Raw genomic sequence first — 21,840 nt, forward strand, 5'->3', positions numbered from 1 at the left:
TAATAAATTCAGGATAATTCCTTTGAAGAACAATCGATTTCCAGTACCTTCTAAATATATTCTCATACACCCCTTAATGTATTTCAAAGTATTCTAAATAATTCCTTAAAAATACACAAACACACACACACACACACACACACACACACACACACACACAAGTGTGCACGCATATCACATCACTGTAGTCTTGTCTACTGGGCTGTAACTAGTGCTGTTGGAGGTAGCTACAATTTCTCCCCAAAGAGAAAACAAGTCACTTGTTTTTGTTTTCTTTTTCTTCAAAATTTGGAAGAATGAGTGTGTGTGTGTGTGTGTGTGTGTGTGTGTGTGTGTGTGTGTGTGTGTGTTGGGGGCAGGGATTGAAACCAGGGGCATTCTACTTCTGAGCTACACCTCAGCCCTATTTTATTTTTACTTATTTATTTATATTTATTTATTTATTTTTGGTGGTACTAGAGGTGGAACCCAGGAGCTTTTCTACCTCCGGGCTATACTCCCAAACCTATTTTATACTTTATTTGGAAATAGGCTCTCACTAAGTTGCTGAGAGCCTCACTAAGTAGCTGAGGCTGATTTTGAACCTGTGCCATCCTCCTGTCTCAGCCTCCCAAGCACTGGGATTACAAGCGTGCACCACCATGTCCAACTTATTTTTATTATTTTTATTTTTTATTTTTATTTTTTGTGGTGCTGGGGATGGAATCCAGGGGCTTTCTACCTCTCGGCTACACTCCCAGACCCATTTCATATTTTATTTGGAAACAGGGCCTCACTAAGTTGCTGAGAGCCTCGCTAAGTAGCTGAGGCTGGCTTTAAACCTGTAGGATTCTCCCATCTCAGCCTCCCAAGTACTGGGATTATAAGTGTGTGTCACAATGCCCAGCTTATTTTTATTTTACTTTGAAACATGGTTTCACTAAGTTGCAGAGGACCTCATTAAGTTGCTGAGGCTGGTCATGAACCTGAGATTCTCCTGTCTCAGACTCCCAAGTACTGGGTTTACAAGTGGGCTCCACCACACCCAGCTTCAAAGGAGTATTTTACAGAGAAAGATTTTGGTGAGCAAAGCCTGCTCTCTGGGGTAATTGTTAACATTTGATAGTTTTTTTTAATCGAACCCAGAGGCATTCTACCTCCAAACTTCAGCCCTCGCCTTATTTTGATTTTGATGAACCTCTCACAACTTGCTAAGGCTATCTATCCTTGAACCTGTGGTCCTCTGTCTCTGCCTCCCAAGAACTGGGTTTCCAAGTGTGCGACACCACACCTGGTCATTTGATAGCTCTTAGTAGTGTCTCCTTGGCTGGAAGTCAAGGCACAAGGCTCCTAAGATTTAGTTGTAGCTCTAGCAGGCCTTCACCTTCTATTCTTGTCACTATCCAAAGAACATTTACCATCCTACAAGCTTCAGCCACCTCAAAAGAAAAATGTATAATTCAAACACACACTTAAGGCTTAAAGAATTAATTTATTGCTCTCCATGTTCTTATGAAATAGTGATTAAAGAAAATCTGTCCTAATTAGTTACCAGTGCTATTGTTTTAACCTAAACTCTAAAAATATAGATAAGGAATTTAATAAAAGCCACAGCACCTTGAGCTCATATGAAAACAATTTACATTTGAAAGAGACTATGCACTATGGCTATTTTTAGCTCTAAAATATTAATAATATCCAGGAAATTATACAGATGCAAAATGTTTTACCAAAAAAACAAAATCAATAAGCAAACATATCTTTAAAATCTATGTCCACTAGGTGGTGTAATTTCACCTTTTAAAACTCAGTTCTATTGCTTTTTTAATTCTATGAACCACTTTCTAAAAGAAATGTAATACTTCCAGGAATGGTCTTTCAGTTATAAGGCATAAAATGCATCTATTCCAGAATGCTTTCAAAATGTTCACAACTTATTTTAAAACTTCAGCAACTCGGTCCAGGCATGGTGGTAGGTACGTGCTTGTAAATTCCCGTATTTGGGAGGCTGAGACAGGATGATCCCAGGTTTGCATCCAGTTTCAGCTACTTAGGTCCTCTGCAAATTAGTGAGACCTATTTAAAAAAAAAAAAAAAATGGGCCGGGCGTGGTGGTGCACACTTGTAATCCCCGTGCTTGGGAGGCGGAGACAGGAGGATCGCACTGGGTTGGAATCAGCCTCGCTGGCTTAAGAGACCCTGTTTCCAAACATAAAAATATAAAATAGGTCTGGGAGTGTAGCCCGGAGGTAGAAGGGCTTCCAGGAACCCCGGTACCACCAAAAAAAAAAAAAAAAAAAAAAAAAAAAAGGCTTGTGGTGTGAGATAGAAATAGAATACCCAAGGGTTCAATCCCCAGTTCTTCAAACAAAACAAAACAAAAACAAACAAAAAACAAGCCAGGTGTGGTGGAGCACGCTTGTAATCCCAGCATTTGGGAGGCTGAGACAGGAGGATCTGGGTCCACAGCCAGCCTCAGCTACTTGAAGAGGCCCTCTGCAACTCATAGAGACCCTGTTTCAAAATAAAGAATAAAAAATAGGGCTGGGGGTGTCGCCCAGAGGTAGAATGTCCCTGGGTTCCATCTCTAGTACCACAAAAACAACAACAACCCTTCAGTAACTCAAAAGAGATGTATACAGAAAAACTAAGCAGTGGAATTTCTCTCAAAGAGAAAAAAGAACAGTAAGTGGATATTAGAAGAACAAACAAGAAAGCTGAAAAGAGTAAAAATCAAAGTGTGAAGTTTCCAGCCCAAAATGACTAGTAACAATAGTGTATAGCCTTGGGCACATCGTTTAACGCACAGGAGGCCCATGTACTACATATGAAGCAGAGATCCAAATTAATCTCAAAGTTTTCTTCCACCTCAAAAATGGAGAGACCGGTATAAACTGATGTGCTTTCCTGCCGAATGGCAAATAACCACTGAAACTGATGTCACGTGTATGTTCCAGGTACTTTACATGGATTAATTCACATGTTCTTTACAATTTGCTAAGTGAGTGCTCTATCCATTTTCTACATGAGGAAGATAAAGCCCTGAGGTTTTAAGCAACTTTCTCAGCAGATCAAAGTCAGGGATCAAATCCAGGCAATTCTGGCTAGAACCCACGCTCAAAGTGCAAATGTGAAAAATGAACTGATCATAAAAGAATGTAGGGACCCAGGATCACTGGTTTGATCCTATACATTTATTTATTGGTTTGAGGATTGAACCTGGGTTCAATTATATTTCTAAGCTACACCCCCAGCTCTTTTGATTTACTTATTTTTATTTTGAAATACAGTCTCACAAAGTTGATTCTATAATTTTATACAAAATATAACTGTAAGCCTGTACATGTAAAATGATTAATCCAAGGTCACAATTAACTAAGTAGCAAAACCAAGATAAAAACTTCAGTCTCTAACCCCCTACACAAGGCTTTCTTTAACTAGGCTTTCTTACTATACTGCAGCCCAAATCTATATTGAACAGAAACAACAGTTTGTTTGCTTTTAGAGATTTGTATGGCTCTTTAAATACTGCATTAACTGCCTCAGGAGCCCACTCCCAGTATCTGCTTTATCAAGAATTCTATCTATTATTTCAGTAGCGCAGGATAGTAAACTCTGAGGTCTGATTATTAAATCACTATAAACTCAAATAGATTCATTCATTCATTCATTCATTGTGGTACTGGGGATGGAAACAGGGGCTTTTCTACCTCCGGGCTATACTCCCAGACTTATTTTATACTTTATTTGGAAACAGGGTCTCACATAGTTGCTGAGAGCCTCACTAAGTAGCTGAGGCTGGCCTCGACCCAGCGCAATCCTCCTGTTTCAGCCTCCCAAGCGCGAGGATTACAAGCGCGCGTCACCACAGCCGGCCTATAAGACCTATTTTAATCCTTTTTCTTTCCTCCATTCTTTTTTGAAAAAATATTTATTTCTTTTTTTTTCTGGAAAGAAAATTGAACCCAGGGACATTCTACCTCTGAGCTACACCCTTAGTCCTATTTCTTATTCTTTATTTTGAAACAGGATCTCACTAAGTTGCAGAGGGCTTCACTAAGTAACTGAAACTGGCCTCAAACCTGTGATCTTCCTGTCTCAGCCTCCCAAGTACTGGGATTACAAGTGTGTACCACTACACCTGGCAAGATAATTCTATTTCTCTTTCACTTGTATCCAGTCAATACTACTTTATACTGGTAAAATAAAATCTAAGTTGTTTAATTCTATTCCTGCAGATTAAGAATTCTCAAAATTCACTTTACCTGTAGATACTGAGAAAGCTGGAATAGTTCCTGAGAATACATACTTGGAGTGTTAGCAGCAACCTAGAAACAAAATGGCACAGTGTCAACAGCCACAGAAAAGACTTTGTAAAAGACACTAAGAACAAACCAACTCCTTGACAAGTGATTTCTGCCCCATGTCCAGAATGTGTAAGTGATATTATACTATGCTAATCAGGTTAAAATTACAAGCAGTGCGGTGAAAGAAGTGCTACTTATGAAAATGTTCCTAGATAAGCCAGATCACAAACTTATAGCACAAATATAAGTCTTTTCTTAATCCAAAAAATACCTCCTAAACCAACAGGTCAACATATTTTTCCTTTAAAATTAATTGTTAAATAGTTTTTTAATATGCCAGTCATAATTCACTCAAGACAGCATGAAATCTAATACTCTGTCCAGTGGCCCAAGATAATAAAAGTAGTTTTTTCTTTGCCTTTGCAGCAAAAGATGAAAAATGATGGTATTTAAACTCTACATATCAGTAAAACTGCTTAGAATCTAAGAGTATTAGAGAATACAGAACCGTGGCAATAAAGGGGGGGCACTTAATATAGATGCTATATTTACCCATATCTGCAACACTAACAAGCCCTATATTTAACTGATTAATGATATCAGTTTCATTCCTTATTAAGCTCAAAAGTATATTAAAATACACTGACTATATTATATTTAGCATATTAATATACTAAAAGATAGAGCTGGCATTTTTTAAAGTTAATTCTAAATTAGCAAGACTGTAATTCTGCTATTACAGAAGTTGATGATTAACCACTATAACTTCTATGTATTTACTTTCTGTGATATTTCTTTTCCTTTTTTTGGGGGGCAGTGTTGGGGATTGAACCCAGGGGCATTCTACCTCTGAGTGATACCCCCCAGCCCTATTTTTTATTCTTTATTTTGAAACAGGGTCTCACTGAGTTGCAAAAAGCCTCACTGCTGAGGCTGTCAGTGAACCGTGATCCTTTGGTCTCAGCCTCCCAAATGCTGGGATTACAAGTATAAGCCACCATGCCCAGCTTTCTTGGTGATATTTCTATGTATTTACTTTTTTTTTTTTTTTTGGTGGTGGTACTGGGGTTCCTAGAAACCCTTCTGCCTCCGGGCTACACTTCCAGACCTATTTTTATAATTTTTTTATTTGGAAAAAGGGTCTCCTAAGCCAGCAAGACTGGATTTGAACCTGCAGGATCCTCCTGTCTCCGCCTCCCAAGCACGGGGATTATAAGCGTGCGCCACCACACCTCACTGTATTTACTTTTATGCAATTCTCCCACCCCAAACCTAGGATGCTCAACTACTGAGCTACAACCCTGGCCCTTTCTAGTTTTTATTTTGAGACAGGGTCTCACCAACTGACTCAAGCTTGTCTTGAGCTTGTAATCTATCTGCCTCAGCCTTCCAATTAGCTGAGATTACAAGCATGTGCCACTGAATTCAGATAACACTTCTAATACTCAAGAAGGAATCTAAGAGAAAACTTTAGTTTCAAGCAGGCCTTCATTCTCCATCCAAAGGGAACAAAAATATAAAATATTTTTCCTAACAGGTTAGTTATTGCACTAAGAAAACAATATCCACATTAAAGTTTTTTTTTTTAAGGGTCTTGCTAAGCCAGGCATGGTGGCGCACGCTTGTAATCCCTGCGCTTGCAAGGCTGAGACAGGAGGATCGCGCAGGTTCAAAGCCAGCCTCAGCTATTTAGTGAGGTTCTCAGCAACTTAGTGAGACCCTGTTTCCAAAAAAATATATAAAATAGGTCTGGGAGTATAGCCCAGAGGTAGAAAGCCCCTGGGTTCTAATCCCAACACCATAAAATAAAAAAATAAAAAATGAGTCTTGCTAAGATGTGGAGGGTAGCACTAAGTTTTAGCTGAGGCTGGCCTCAAATCCATGAGCCACCTAACTCCATCTCCCAAATACTGGGATTCTAGGCATGTGCCACAATGCCTGGGTCACATTAAAGGTAAATGATCAAAAGATGTTTTGTTTGGGGGTGGTTTTGTTTTTTGCTACTTAGCAACGATACTTTGGGTTTAATTAACTATTATTCCTGAACGATAACAAGATATTTCCAAGCAAATAATTACTGTAAAATTTCTAATCAATTATCCTAAAATTGATCTTCAAGAACAATAAATAAAGCCAGGCATGGTGGTGTATGCCTGTAGCCTCAATTAAAAAATTGGGGGAATAGCTCAGTAGTAGAACACCCCTGGGTTCAATCCCCAGTATACAAAAAAAAAAAAAAAAAAAAAAAAAAAAAGCCAAGCATGGTACACATGCCTATAACCCCAGTATTTGGGAGGCTGAGACAGAAGAATTGTAGGTTTGAGAACAACCTCAGCAATTTTGCGCGATTTCTCAAGGCACCTAATGAGACCCTGTTTCAAAATGAAAAATAAAATAGGCTTGGGCTGTAGCTCAGAAAACTTCTGGGTTCAGCTTCTAATACCTCCCCCCAAAACACAGAAAAACAACAAAATAGTATTTTCTGCCAGATATGGTGGTGCACACTGCACACTTGTAAGCCCAGTACTTTGGAGGCTAAGGCTAAAAAGTCGCACGTTCAAGACTAGCCTCCGCAATTTAAAGAAGCCCTCCGCAGCAACTTAGAGAGACCATGGGTCAAAATAAATAACAGAACTGGGCTGGGGGTTCAATCCCCAGGACTACACGCATACACACAAAATAGTTCTTTAAGTTCATATTTCCATGCTACTTTCCTATATGGGTAAATGTTGAATACACTATTTGGGTAGAAAGCTTTAACAAATTTCTAGTCAAAACTGTGTCTCAGAATAAAAAATGACAGTAATACTCCTTATAACTAGGCACAAAACAGGTATTCCTAGTCTACACAGTCAATAGTTTACTTGAAACAACAAGGCTTTTTCCAAAGAAACATCCAGATATATAGTCTTCAGATACTGAAGATCAGAAGACTGCATTAACTATACAGCTATATGCACTCTGTATCTATATATTTTGTTATAAAAAGAAATGTGTTTAAAGCTAATAACAAGCATTTTAAAAGCAATATAACTGAGCGAGTTAGTAAAAAATAATCATTAGCAACTTACTTTGTCAACAGGACTTGGTAATGGAGCATGGATGACACTGAAAAGTAAAATTTAGAATTTTTATCTCATTTCTTGACAACAGAGGAAATAGTATGAGTATCTTTAAACCACAAAATGGATACATTTGCCCTTATATAGTTCAAAGAATGTGACTCTTGATCCTCATAAATGCATGAAAACCTTAGAAAACAAAGTAAAAAATACTAAAAACAGACTTTTTACACATCAATATATTTCAAATCCAAAAAAATTAAATGCCCTTTGAGAACTACTCACTGAGAGCTGTAGTGAATTCCTTGACTATAAGAATTTCTATACAGAAAAAAGTACTTTTTTTTTGGTGGTACTGAGGTTCCTGGAAATTCTTCTACCTCTGGGCTATACTCCCAGACCTATTTTATACTTTTTTATTTGGAAACAGGATCTCTTATGCCAGCACGGCTGGCTTCGAACCTGTGTGATCCTCCTGTCTCCACCTCCCAAGTGCGGGGATTACAAGTGTGTACCACCACGCCCAGCGAAAAAAGTACTCTTTAAATCACCCATTTTGCTTTTTTTGGCATTCTACCTCTGAGCTACATGCCCAGCCCTATTTCTTATTCTTTATTTTGAAAGAGGTCTCACTGAGTTGCAAAGGGCTTCACTAAGTAGCTGAGGCTGTCTGCAAATGGCAATCCTCTGGTCTCAGCCTCCCAAATGCTAGGATTACAGCGTGTGCCACCATGCCTGGCTCCATTTTCCATTTTGTAATGTATACACTAAATTATTTTCAAATTAAACATTCCCATATGGAAAGTTTTAAAAAGCAAAGTTCAACCGAAAATAAAGGCAATAATATGGAGACTTGTACCTGTGAAGGACTTTTTTTTTTCATGTATGCATGAAACTGACCTCAGTGTATCACTTCAAAACAAAACACTAAATAGACATCATTAATTGTACCAACTGCCTTTTGGGCCTGACCAAACACTACTTCAGCAGCAGGTAAGTATGCAGGCTGAGAAGCTATACTGATGGGGCCCAAACTGATTCTACTTACCAACTAAAAGGCAAATGGCCTACTCAAGACAGGTTTCAGTTTCTTCATGCATATAATGTAGTTATAATACCAATCCCATAGGGTTATTTTGGGCAGTAAATGTGCTAATATAAATAAATAGCTTAGAACAGTGCCTAGGGCATAGTAAACAACTGATCACTACTACCACTCCCATGAGAAGTAATAAGCAGCGAATGAAGCCAGGGTCTCTATTTTATAATGCCGGTGAGGGTGGGGAGCAGGGACATAGATCAGTGCTGCTGCCCAAGTTCCCTGCTGGTTGCTAATCACTTCACTCTTAGGAGCCACTCTAGTGATAGCTAGTTTGAAGTTTGCTGTGTAAAGTACTCAGATTCCATTGTTCATTCGTGTGTCAGATGCTGAGCAACTGATCTGGTACAACTTATAAGATAGAATATTAATTAACAGCACCTACCTCCTTTCTGAGTACCCGTGATGATCTATACTTATGATCTATAATCCTTTACTATACTTCTTGGATTACACATCTGTGTCTTAGGAATGATCAATTCACGTCTGTATTCCCAGAGCCTATCACAAGGCTCTAACAAAGCTGGTATCTAATGAAACTTTTTAGTTTTTTATGGTACTGGGAATTGAACCCAGATGCATGCTACCTCTGAGCTACATCTCTAGATTGATTTAATTTCTTATTTGATAAAAGGTCTCACTAGGTTGCGAAGAGCCTCACTAAATTACTAGGGCTCTTCTTGAACCTGCAATCCTCCAGTCTCAGCCTCTCAAGTAGTAGGCTTGAGAGTATATGCCACCACGTCCTGCTTTAATGAACGTTTTTAAAAAACCTGTATATCATTTTAGTTCTTATTTTTCACTCCATAAAACTACAATATACATTTTATTTTATTTATTTTGGTGGTACTTGGGTTCCTTGAAGCCCTTCTACCTCCGGGCTATACTCCCAGACCTATTTTTACATTTTTATTTGGAAACAGGGTCTCCTAAGCCAGCGCGCGCAGCTGGCTTCGAACCTGCGCGATCCTCCTGTCTCTGCCTCCCAAGTGCGGGGATTACAAGCATGCACCACCACACCCGGCTACAATATATATTTTAAACATGTTTATTTTTCTTGTTTATGCAAGCAATGCATATTGGCTATGGAAAATGTAGAAGGCATGAAGAAATAAATTAAAAGATTCCAATGCTAGCACCCAGAAATAACCATTTTGGGTATCTATCCTTTTCTCTGAAGGTATGCATATACAGGGAAATAAAGCTAAAATGGAAACAAATAGTATAAATGGTAATTTTTCTAAAATTAAGATTTTTTAGTAACCCAAATACAAATTCATTTGCCTTCATGAAAATCTGTTTTCATGAAAATAAACAAAAGGTTAAAATATGCAAGCATGCACAATGCCCTGAGTTCACTCTCCAGAACTGGGGAAAAAAAAAAAAAAGCCCAGAGGGAAACACACCAAGTACTATAAGTACTATGTTCATGTTTGTTCCCATCACTCTGAACCTTATTATGATGTATAATTAAAGCACACCACCAAAAATATAATAAAAAAAGTCTAAAAATCCAGCTTCACATTCCATAAATGCTATACTTGTATTTATATGCACGCTTGTAATCCCAGTGCTTGGAAGCTGAGAGAGGATCGCACAGGTTCGAAACCAGCCTCAGCTACTTAATGAGGCTCTCAGCAACCTAGTGAGACCCTTTTTTCCAAATAAAGTATAAAATAGGTCTGGGAGTATAGCTCGGAGATAGCAAAGACCCAGTACCACCAAAACAAACAAACAAATAAACAAAATAACTATCTTGGACATGGGTATATTTTGTTTGAAATTATGGAAAAACTCCACAAGCACTAAAAAAGGGAATGTATAAAGATAAAACTTTGTTAGGATAATGAGATTATAAGCAACCTCTATCCATCTCATCAATGAAAAATTATTTGTGCATTGTAACAAAAAAGGAATGAAAAAGATAGCTTTCTGAAATATATCTACTGAAGATCATTAAAGAACTAAATGCTGATGTCTACAACAGACTTAAACTCCAGGCATTTTAGCACAACCCAAACCATGTATATTGTTAATAAAAAATTAATTAAAATAAGACAAATGGCTAATGTTTATTTTACTGTGTGCTTATCATATGCTGAGCATTATACTAAGCTCTTTAAGTACACAGTCCTCACAATATCCTGCTCAGTAGGTACTATTATCATCTTCATGTTTCAGATGAGGAAAGTGTGGCCTAATTAGGTCACAGAACAAGCGGAGTCAGGCTTGGACCAGGACTATCCATCTCTAAAGACTATTCCAATCTTCCTTCTGCTCTAGAGAATTGCCTGTTCAAAATTACTGAGAAAGTCAATCATATACAACGAAATTGGCAGCAAAATTTTAAATGATGCAAATATATAATCATATAAGAAAAAAACATGAGTCTGGAATGGTGGCACACGCTTGTAATCCCAGCATTTGGGAGGCTGAGACAGGAGGATCTGGGTTCGCAGACAGCCTTTGCTACTTAGCGAGGCCCTTTGAAACTCAGTGAGACCCTGTTTCAAAATAAAGAATAAAAAATAGGGCAGGGGGGGTATAGCTCGGAGGTAGAATGCCCCAGGGTTCAATCCCCAGCACCACACACACACACAAAAAAAAAAAAAAAAAGAAGAAAGAAAGAAAGAAAGAAAGAAGAAAATAAGGAGAAGGAGGAGGAGGAGGAGGAGAAATCAAGGACAAAGATTAAAAGGGCTGGGGAAACAAAAGGAATAGGAACATAAAATCACTGAAACAGACTTGGAAAAAATTCACATGATCTACTAAATAAAACCTGAGGTAGAAGGCCCTTGAAATTGAGTTCAATTTCCTGTGCCACAAAAGAAGAAGAAAAAAAAGACACTAGTGGAAGAAAGCAATGGGCCCTCTTTCTGTTCCCTCTTTCCTTCTCTTTCCCAGTTGATCATTCTGCTCGTTTAAACTCTAGGTATTGCAGTTCACCTGAAACCTTGTAAACTGCTAGTTAAAAAAAAAATTGGGTTATTATAAAAGAAACAGCTTTTGAAGAATAGAAAATATTGTGTTGAGTATGGAACAAATCACTTCATACTCAAAATTTTCCCCAAATAAAAAAGTTGAAGCGTAAAGATTGTTCAACACTTCATAATAATCATCTCTAATTTAGATTTTATGAGCGTAATTTACACTGTTTTATCTGTAGTGGCTCACACCTGGTATCGCAGTACCTGGGAGGCTAAGAGGATCAGAAATTTGAAGCCAGCCTCAACTACTTAGTGAGGCTCTCAGCAATTTAGTGAGACCCTATTTCCAAATAAAAAATAAAATAGGTCTGGGGGTGTAGTTCAGCAGTAGAACGCCCCTGGGTTCCATTTCCAGTACCACAAACAAACAAACAAAAAATCCCAACAATGGGAAACCCTTTTTAACAGTCCACCAAGTAGGGCAGAGTGGTAGACACCTATAATCCCAGTGCTCAGGAGCTTGGGAGGCTTAGACAGGATCTCAGGTTTGAGGCCAGCCTCAGCAACTTAGTGAGACTCTGTTTCATAATAAAAACAATAAAAGGGCTGTGGGGGTTAGGTCAGAAGTAGAATGCCCTTGGATTCAATCCCAAGTATAACTATTGTGAAAAACACCTTATTAGGGCGGGTGTGGTGGCACACGCTTGTAATCCCTGCGGTTGGGAGGCTGAGATAGGAGGATCACCAGGTTCACAGCCAGCCTCAGCTACTGACTGAGGCTCTCAGCAACTTAGTGAGACCCTGTTTCCAAATAAAGTATAAAATGGGGCTGGGAGTACAGCCCAGAGGTAGAAAGCCTTTGGGTTCCACCCCCAGTACCACACACACACACACACACAAAAAAAAAAACCCTTATTAACCATCCAAATATAAGTTGTAAGGTTTAATTTGGAAACAATCCCCACTTCTCCTACATTATTTAGTAGATAATAATCTATTGCAAGTAATATGATGAGCAATTTAAACTAAAGTATGTTATATTTAAAAATGTACTACATCGATTTTGTAATGTTATTAAAGTAATCCTAAAATAGTAGCAGTATATCATCATTTAGAATATTAACCAAGATAATTAATCCAAAAAACTTCACAGCACTAAATTATACTCACTCTGAGCGGAGCCGGGCTTCCATACCATCTGGTAGAAAAAGTTTTATTGTGGAAACAATACACCCATGGGTAACTGGTTAAAACAAACAAATAACATGAAATAATTGTTTAAAAATATAATACTTTGTACCTCTCATATCTAAACATATATTTTATTCTTAAAGGTAATACTTCTGGGGAAAAATAAAAAATAAAACTGATGCTTCAATATTCATTACCATGAAGAAACTACTCCCTGTCCATGATGAATCACAATTACAAGGAAAAATTACAGACAAAATTGTTTAAAAAAAAAAGTTCTATCCTCTTCCAAATTAGTATAGCCACTATGGAGGTCAGTGCAGAGGTTCCTCAAGACTGGAATAGAACCACCATATGACTCAGCCCCACCATTCTTGGGGGTCTTTCCAAAATAACTGAAATCAGAATACAGTGGTGCATGCATATTCATGTTTGTAGAAGCACAATTCACAATAACCAAAGTATGGAACCAGCCTAGGTATCAGTCAACGGGTGAATGACTTATAAAACTATAGCATATACACACAGTGGATTTTACTCAGCCATAAATTATGTCACTTGCAGGAAAATGGGTGGAACTAGAGAATACTGTGCTAAGCAAAATTGGCCAGTCTCAGAAAGTGAAGGACCATTATGGTTTCATTCATATGTGGATGATAGAAATCCGGAAACAAAAAGGACTTCAGATAAATGAGAGAGATGAGTAAAATAGTGGAAAGATGTTCAAATAAGACTATGCTCATATATGAAATTATCAATACCAATTTCAATATTATGTACAGGGAGGGGGAGAGAGAGGGTGGGATCCAGAGGAAAACACACCAAGTGCTGTGTGTATGTATGTTTCTAACATGCTGAACCTCATTATGATGTATATTTACAACAGACCAACAAAAATGGCAGCTGAGTAAATGGAAATGCAACAGAGGAGGGAAATACACGTCTGCCTCATCAGCTAACTCAGATGATCTCTATTCCCCTTAAAAGTCCTTTTTCCTTATTTTCCTATCTTCAACCTACCTCCTAACCATCCCCCACAAAACGCTAACATTCCACATAACAGAGTTTAGAATTTTATACCTCATTTTATAAGCAGGAAAACAAAGACCTCAAACAAGCGAAAGTACTTCCACAACTCTGCTAGTAAGTATCAGAGCTGCCTGGCAGAACTCACATGGGAGATTCTCTGGTTCCGTTTTAACTGTTTTGTTTTTTGATGACTGTTCTTCCGCCGCCCCAGCATCTTTTTATAACATCACACCAGCCACTCTGCGGACTTACCATTGCTTTCACTTCCTCCTTTTCCTGCTGAAGACTTCCAGAGACAAACCACCCAAATGCAATCATGTATAGTGCTTCTTTGTGCATGTTTCGGGGGTGGGGGTGGGGTCCTGGTTTAAGATTGATTTATTTTTCTATTCCCCAGATATTACATCTTTCAACATCTAACAAATAACTCATTTAATGTACCAAACTCTGATTAAAAGCCAACATATGCCCAGCTTTTTTTTTTTTTTTTTTTTTAGTCTGGGGGTGGAACCCGGCATTCAACCTCCGAGCTACACCAGCCCCCCTATTCTTATATTCTTTATTTTGAAACACTGAGTTGTAGAGGGCCTCACTAAGTAGCTGAGGCTGTCTGCGAACCACAATCCTCAGGTCTCAGCCTCCCAAATGCTGGGATTATAAGTGTGCGCCACCACGCCCAGCTTGTATGCCCAGATTTTAGTCAGAGTTTGGTAAATAAAATGGCGGCACTTGCCTGTAATCCCAGTACTTACAAGGCTGAGACATGAGGATCATAGGTTCACGGCCAGCCTCAGCAAATTAGCAAGGCCTTCAGCAACTTAGTGAGAGACCCTGTTTCAAAATAAAAAATAAAATAGGAGTGGGAGTAGGGCCTAGAGGTAGAATGCCCCTGGGTTCAATCCCTAGCACCACACACACACACACACACACACACACACACACACACAAAAACAGCCAATGCAGGCTGATGAAACATACAAACTACACAAAGACTAGAGGAGTTGGTAATGTTGACTATATACATTTGTCAAAATTCACTGACTGTATACATAAAATAAAACTTATTCAGAATTCAATAAAACTGACTTAAAAGAACACAGCTAATGCATTTGAGGATAATTTTTGAATGATCATGCCCATAATATGAAGATGATGCTATAAACATGAAGTAATCAGACTGACATCTGAAAGTGCACATTTAAACTTAAGGCATTTAGTTAGCACAGTTAATTCAATATTGATTTTCATTAAGTGACTATGTGAAAAGTACTAATACAAATTAAGAAGCATCTATCGGACAGCCTTTCTGCCTCTTTCCTCTCTTCTCCTCTCCTTCTTCTCTTCCTTCTTCACAGTACTAGCGACTGAACCCAGGGCCCTGCACAGCTAGGCAAGCATTCTACCATGAGCTACGCCCTCAGCCCTTTTATTTTCATTTTGAAATAGGGTCTCACTAAGTTGCTGAGGCTGTCCTTGCACCGTCAATCCTCCTGTCTGGGCCCCAAGTCCCTAGAACTGCAGGTATGTCCCGCTAGGCCCTGCTCTGTAGTCCTCTAAATCCATCTAGGACAGCAAGCCTGCTCACTAAGCCTCTCCTCCCTGCTCTCTTTCTGGCTTCATCCTCTATCCTCCCACAGATCTACACTAAGGCCACGCTACTGTACTCTCCAAATACGTGACTTTCACAGCCTCAGGCCTTGTACAGATTGTTCCCTCTGGGATGGTCTTTATCCCCTTGCTTATGACCAAATACTACATATTTTGTAGGCTCAGACTCTAAGTCCTTCACCAAAACACAGAATCTGAGTTAGATGCTCTCAGAGTCCCCTATATCTACTTCTAATACTCAGCACACTGTACTGTAACTAGTACTGTATATATTTATACACACCTAGCACACTAGCACTGTATAACTGTATTTATACGTAACTACCATTTCACCAATTAGATTCATTTCTTTGAGGACAACAAAATTGGTTGCTTCTCACTTTTTCCTCCCCCTCCCCCCCCTTTCTTTTTGTGGTACTGGAGATTGAATCCAGAGAAATTCTACCTCCAAGCTACACCCCCAGCCCAATTTTATTTTGATTTTGAAATAGAGTCTTGCTAGGTTGGTAAGAGTCTTGCTACTTGCTGAGGCTAACCTTGAACCTGCAATCCTCCTGTCTCAGCCTCCCAAGTACTGGCGTTGGCGTTACCAGGGTGTGCCACCATGCTCAGCTTCACTTTTCAACCTGTATCTTTAGCCAGTCATTTGGTACAATGTGGACATTTAATAAATGCTTATTGAATATGTCAAAGAACACATCTGCTTAATATTCTATAGTTCTCATTGCTCAGGGATAAAGTGTTTCTTACTGTGAGGACAGTAGGGGTTCATCAACATTTATAAGAACCACCTATACTTTCCTCTTCCTGGCAGAAGTCAGGGAAGGGATAGATTAACTCAAGCTTTATGGCTTCACCAGACATTTACAATAAATATCCCACAACAAATATGAGTATAATAATAAAGACTCAGTAAAAATTATAGAATACTTTACCAATATATTTAAATTATTAAAGTTGGTTTCTTTTTTTTTTTTTTTTTTGCGGTACTGGGGATGGAACCCAGAAGCATTCTACCTCCAAGCTATACCCCCAGCCCTATTTTTAGTCTTTATTTTGAAACAGGGTCTCACTGAGTAGTGAAGGGTCTCACTAAGTAGCTGAGGCTGTCCATGAACCCTGATCCTCCCATCTCTGCCTCCCGAATGTTGGGATTACAATTGTGCCACCAAGTCCGGCCCTAAAGTTATTTTATTTTTTATTTTTTTGTGGTACTAGGGGTGGAACCCGGGGGCTTTCTACCTCTGGGCTACACCCCCAGACCTATTTTTTTATACTTTATTTGGAAACAGAGTCTCACTAAGTTGCTGAGTATGGCTTCAAACCTGTGTGATCCTCCTGTCTCAGCCTTCCAAGCGCGGGGATTACAAGAATGCGCCACCACGCAGGGCTGTAAAGTTGGTTTTTTTTTTTTTTTTTTTTTTTTTGGTGTGTGTGTGTGTGGTACTGGGGTTCCTGGAAGCCCTTCTACCTCCGAGCTACACTCCCAGACCTATTTTTACACTTTTATTTGGAAACAGGGTCTCCTAAGCCAGTGCGTGCGGCTGGCTTTGAACCTGCACATTCCTCCTGTCTCTGCCTCCCAAGTAAAGCTGGTTTTTTAAAAAAAAAATTGATAGTGCCAGAGCTGACAACTTGTGATATATTTAATCAGGAATTCTAAAAGAAAGGCTATGTCTGACTAAGCTACCAACCTAGTGCAACCAACTCAACCTCTGAAAAGATGTCATGTCAACTAGATATACAGGCGCATAGAAATGAATAGAAAGACTTTTTGATTTACAACAGGCAAGTATTTAAAGTAACCTGATGAAATTGTTTTATTTTAATGCTTATATTAATCAACTCTGTGTAGCAGCATCTCCCAAAATAGAATGCAAATAGGTGTTAACAGAAAGGATTTGAAGGTCAGATGTGTTTTAGAAATACTTGGTTAAAATTTTTTTTTAAATGATCCAGGCATGGTGGCACATAATCCTAGTACTTGAGAGGCTGACGCTGACTTGGGAGGTTAAGACAGGAGGATCAAAGATTTCAGACTAGTTTCAGTAACTTGGCAAGACTCTTAGCACCCTAGTGAGATCCTGTTTTAAACCAAAAAATAAAAATAAAAAGGGCTGGGATATAACTTTGGGTAGAATGCCTTTAGGTTCAATCCCCAATTCCACAAACATATAGACAAAAAAAAATTTAAAGTGTTTTCATTTTCTGTACCCTAGACTTTCTTGGAGCCTAATGGGCTTTTGTCCATCATTAAGTTCTAAAGTAAGACGCATTATCCAAATTTATTTAACCACTGAGCCCTCTTTTGGCTTCTCTTAGGGATACTTCCATAGGATCTGATAGTATAAAGAAAATACTGCCCTAAAAAAATTCCATAAAGTGGTTGTGGTGGTGCATGCATGTAATCTCAGTACTTGAGAGGCTGAGACAGGAAAATCACATGTTCAAGGACAGCCTCAGCAGTAGTGAGACTCTCATCAACAAAGCAAGACAGCCAGGTATGGTGGTACACACTTGTAATCCCAATAATTGGGTGATTGAAACAGAAGGATTGCAGGTTCCCAGCCAGCCTCAGCTACTCAGTAAGACCTTCTGCAACTTAGTGAAACCATGTTTCAAAATAAAGAATAAAAGAGCTAGGCATGGTGGCACACATTTGTAATCCCAGCATTTGGGAGGCTGAGACAGGAGGATCCAGGTTCGTGGCCAGCCTCAGCTACTTAGTGAGGCCCTTTGCAACTCAGTGAGACTCTGTTTCAAAAATAAAGAATAATAAATAGGGCTGGGAGTGTAGCTCAGAGGTAGAATGCCCCTGGGTTCTATCCCCAGTACTGCAATAAATAAATAATAAAAAAATAGAGGTAGGGGTGTAGCTTGGAGGTAGAATGCCCCTGGGTTCAATCTCTAGTACCGGAAAAAAAAAAAAAAACCAACTTCATATTTTATTGATTCTTTATTTTGAAATAGGATCTCATTAAGTTGCAGAAGGACTCACTAAGTAGCTGAGGTTGGCTGTGAACCTGTGATCCTCCTGTGTCAGCCTCCCAAGTACCAGGGTTACAAGCATATGCCACCACGCCTGGCTCTATGAAGTTTTTTTTTTTTCTCTTTCTTTCAATACTGGGTATTGAACTCAGGGGCATTCTACTTCCAAGCTACAACCCCAGTCTTATTTCTTATCCTTTATTTTGAAACAGGGTATCATTATGTTGTAAGTCTCACTAAGTAGCTGTGAACCTGTGATCCTCCTGCCTCAGCCTCCCAAGTACTAGGATTACAAGCACGTACCACCACGCCTGGCTCTATAAAAAAGGGTTTTTTTTGCAGGTTTGGGGATGGAACCCAGAGGCATTTGACCTCTGAGGTACACCCCCTGTCCAATTTTTTATTCTTTATTTTGAAACAAGGTCTCACTGAATTGCAGAGGGCCTCACTAAGTAGCTGAGGCTGTCCGCGAACCGTGATCCTCAGGTCTCAGCCTCCTGAATGCTGGGATTACAAGCGTGCACCACCACGCCCAGCTTATAAAGTTATTATTATTATTATTATTATTATTATTATTATTATTATTATTATTATTTGGTGGTGCTGAGGTTCCTGGAAGCCTTTTTACCTCCGGGCTACACTCCTAGACCTATTTTATTTTTAGAAACAGGATCTCTTAAGCCACCACAGCTGGCTTTGAACCTGCGCGATCCTCCTGTCTCCGCCTCCCAAGCGCAGGGATTACAAGCGTGTGCCACCACACCCGGCCAAAGTATTTTTAAAACACATTTGCTCTCAAAAAAATATCACCCAGAAACATTATTATTACTATATTTCAAGATTTAAAGACTAAAATGATTGTAAAACACAATTTAAATAGTTTCTCCAGGAGGGCAAGGGGCCCACTGGAACACTGTTACATTAAATATACACATGCATTGGAAACCACATGTAAATTTCATGTTAAAAGCATGAAACACATGTACATCTGAATTCAGATGACAAGGTATCTGTATAAGAACCGTCTGCAATTACCTGCTATGAGATTAACAGTAACACTACAAGAACGGCCTACTCCTTGTCTGTTTCCCCTCTCTGTTATTGCATACAGACCACTTATTTTGCTTTTGAGTTAGTATACTTACTCTGTGGTAGGCAGTCAGCCTTTTTTACTGCCTCTTAACACATACACCACTTAGAGGACTCATGTTCACTGCGATAAATTTAAAACTGGCAGAGGCCCTGGACTGGCGGGCGGAAGCTTGGGGGCACGCTGTGGTGCGGCTCTGTCTCCATCCTACGTGGAGCGGGAAGGTCAGTACTACTCTACACTTCATAGTTTGAAGGATCTCCTAAGACGACTGACAGCAATAGAAGTACAATAAATGAGAGCATAAAAACTCAAGGAACATCTAAAAAATCAAGACCTGAATCAGTGGTGTTAACATGTCTAGACCAGGGAATTAAAATTATATTTATCGCCTTTTGACTATAATTTAAGATAAAATAGTCATAAGACCTTTTAATTTTTTTTGCTTTATAAAGTAATTCGTGTGTGTGTGTGTGTGTGTGTGTGTGTGTGTGTGTGTGTGTTTAACTGGGGGTTGAACCCAGGGACATTCTACCTCTGAGCTACACCCACAGCCCTATTTTTTATTCTTAATTTTGAAACAAGGTAAGCAGGGTGTGGTGGCGCACGCTTGTAATCCCAGCATTCGGGAGGCTGAGACTGGAGGGAGGCTGAGACTAGAAGATCGCGGTTTGCGGCCAGCCTCAGCTACTTAGTGAGGCCCTCCACAACTGAGACCCTGTTTCAAAATAAAAATAGGTGAAAATTAGGGCAGGGGATGTAGCTCGGAGGTCAAATGCCCCTGGGTTCCATCTCCAGACCCAAAAGAAAGAAAAACAGAAAAAGAAAAAAAGAAAAAAGAAAAGAAACAGGGTGTCACTAAGTTGCAGAGAGCCTAAGTAGCTGAGGCTAGCTGCGAACCTGAGATCCTCCTGCCTCAGCCTCCCCAAGAACTGGGATTACAAGTGTGTGCCACCATGCCCAGCAAGCTTCTAATTCTTAAGAGTTAGAAAAGAGGCAAGGAAAAAGCTGAATAGACAGGCATACCTTTAATCTAACTTAAAAAAAATTGATATCTATCATTCTGTCTTTATTTATAAGCTGCAGACTGGTCATCAGAAAGTTTTTCTTCTGGCCAGGTGTGGTGGCACACACTTGTAGTCCCAGTATTTGGAAGGCTGAGATAGGAGGAATGAGGTTTAAGGATAGCCTCAGCTACTACTTAGTGAGGCCTTTTGCAACTCAGTGAGAACCTGTTTCCAAACAAAGAATAAAAAATAGGGGTGTAGCTTAGAAGTAGACTGCCCCTGGGTTCCATTCTCGGTACCACAAAAAAAAAAAAAAAAAAAAAAAAAAAGGTTCTTCTGCCAGCACGATAGCATACTCCTGTAATTCCGGTACTTGGGAGGTTGAGACAGGAGGGTCACAAGTTTGAGGCCAGCCTCAGCAACTTGGCAAGAACCTGTTTCAAAATAAAAAATAAAAATGGCTGAGGATGTTGCTTAGAGGTAAAATGCCCCAGGTTCAATCCCCAGTACCACACACACACAAAAAAGTTTCATTATTCTACTACTTGTTTACCTTATATAAATATAAGATAGTATATATTTTTGGGATGTGGGGCAGTCCTAGGAATCAAACACAGTGCCCTAGCCATATCCCCAGCAACCAGAGGTATAATTCTTACAGGATAAGAAGGATACATGCTTTATTAATTTGCCTGCTTGCAGAATGATAAAAACTTTTTTTTTCCTTTTTAGTATCAATGTATTGCATTAATCTGAGCATGTTTGATATATTTCAAATCACTACTGTAATTGTTGTTATTATTGTTGATACTGAAGATTAAACCCAGGGTCACTCTACCACTGAGCGACATTCCCCAGCCCTTTTTATTTTTTGAGACAGGTGTCACTGCGTTGCCAAGTCTATCCTGGAACTCCCAAGTCTTCTGCCTCAACCTTCTGCGTGGTTAGGATTACAGGTGTGTGCCACTGTGCCTGGCCGCTATTACTATCTGATGCTCAAATTATCCATCTCTGATCACTGGGGACTAATTCCCAGAGTGAGTAGGAATTCTTTTTCAAAGTAAGCCAGCAGTCTTAAATCGGTTCTCTGCTTTCTGACATGACAAAATCTTTTAGGCTCAATTTGTACATTCACTACCCTAGACTCAGAGTCGGCTATTTCTCCAAGGCATCTTGGTTATACTTAGCTGGTAGAAGTCCTTTCTCTCAGTATATGCATTCCTTTATGGCTTTATTTCTCTTTAGCACACCATGGAGTGATAGTGTACACTAGCTTATTTTTTTTACTTGTTTATGAAGAGTAGAGGTTCTCTGTTTTATCTATTTGCCCAATACATATTCACTGAGAACCTGCTGGTTACAAAGCAATATTCTGGGAATGATGGTGAAACCCAAGAAGATTACGAAGAGATCCTCACTTTTGAGAAGATTTTAGTACAGAGAACAAACCAGAAATACCTACTGAAACATCACAAGGTGTGCGTGTCGGGGGGCATGAACACCACAAAAAAGGAGAAACCACTATGGGAATGTGAACTAAGCAACAGAAAAAA

At 39.2% G+C, this 21,840-nt stretch overlaps 1 protein-coding gene across 23 annotated transcripts in view; it reads right to left on the reverse strand.

The window, feature by feature from the left end:
• The window catches only part of SLMAP (sarcolemma associated protein), a gene marked incomplete at both ends in the record, with an annotated part of 160,510 nt that overhangs the window by 66,531 nt on the left and 72,139 nt on the right, over positions 1 to 21,840 (reverse strand). For all 23 annotated transcript variants that reach the window (XM_080715176.1, XM_080715171.1, XM_080715173.1 and 20 more), the window contains 3 exons: positions 4,245 to 4,307; positions 7,358 to 7,394; positions 12,545 to 12,617. In XM_080715176.1, coding sequence (XP_080571302.1) covers positions 4,245 to 4,307; positions 7,358 to 7,394; positions 12,545 to 12,617 — 173 coding nt within the window. The remainder of the gene's footprint in view (positions 1 to 4,244; positions 4,308 to 7,357; positions 7,395 to 12,544; positions 12,618 to 21,840) is intronic.

The sequence above is a fragment of the Muscardinus avellanarius genome, assembly GCF_963383645.1.
Source record: "Muscardinus avellanarius genome assembly, chromosome: 18".
Taxonomy (NCBI): domain Eukaryota; kingdom Metazoa; phylum Chordata; class Mammalia; order Rodentia; family Gliridae; genus Muscardinus; species Muscardinus avellanarius.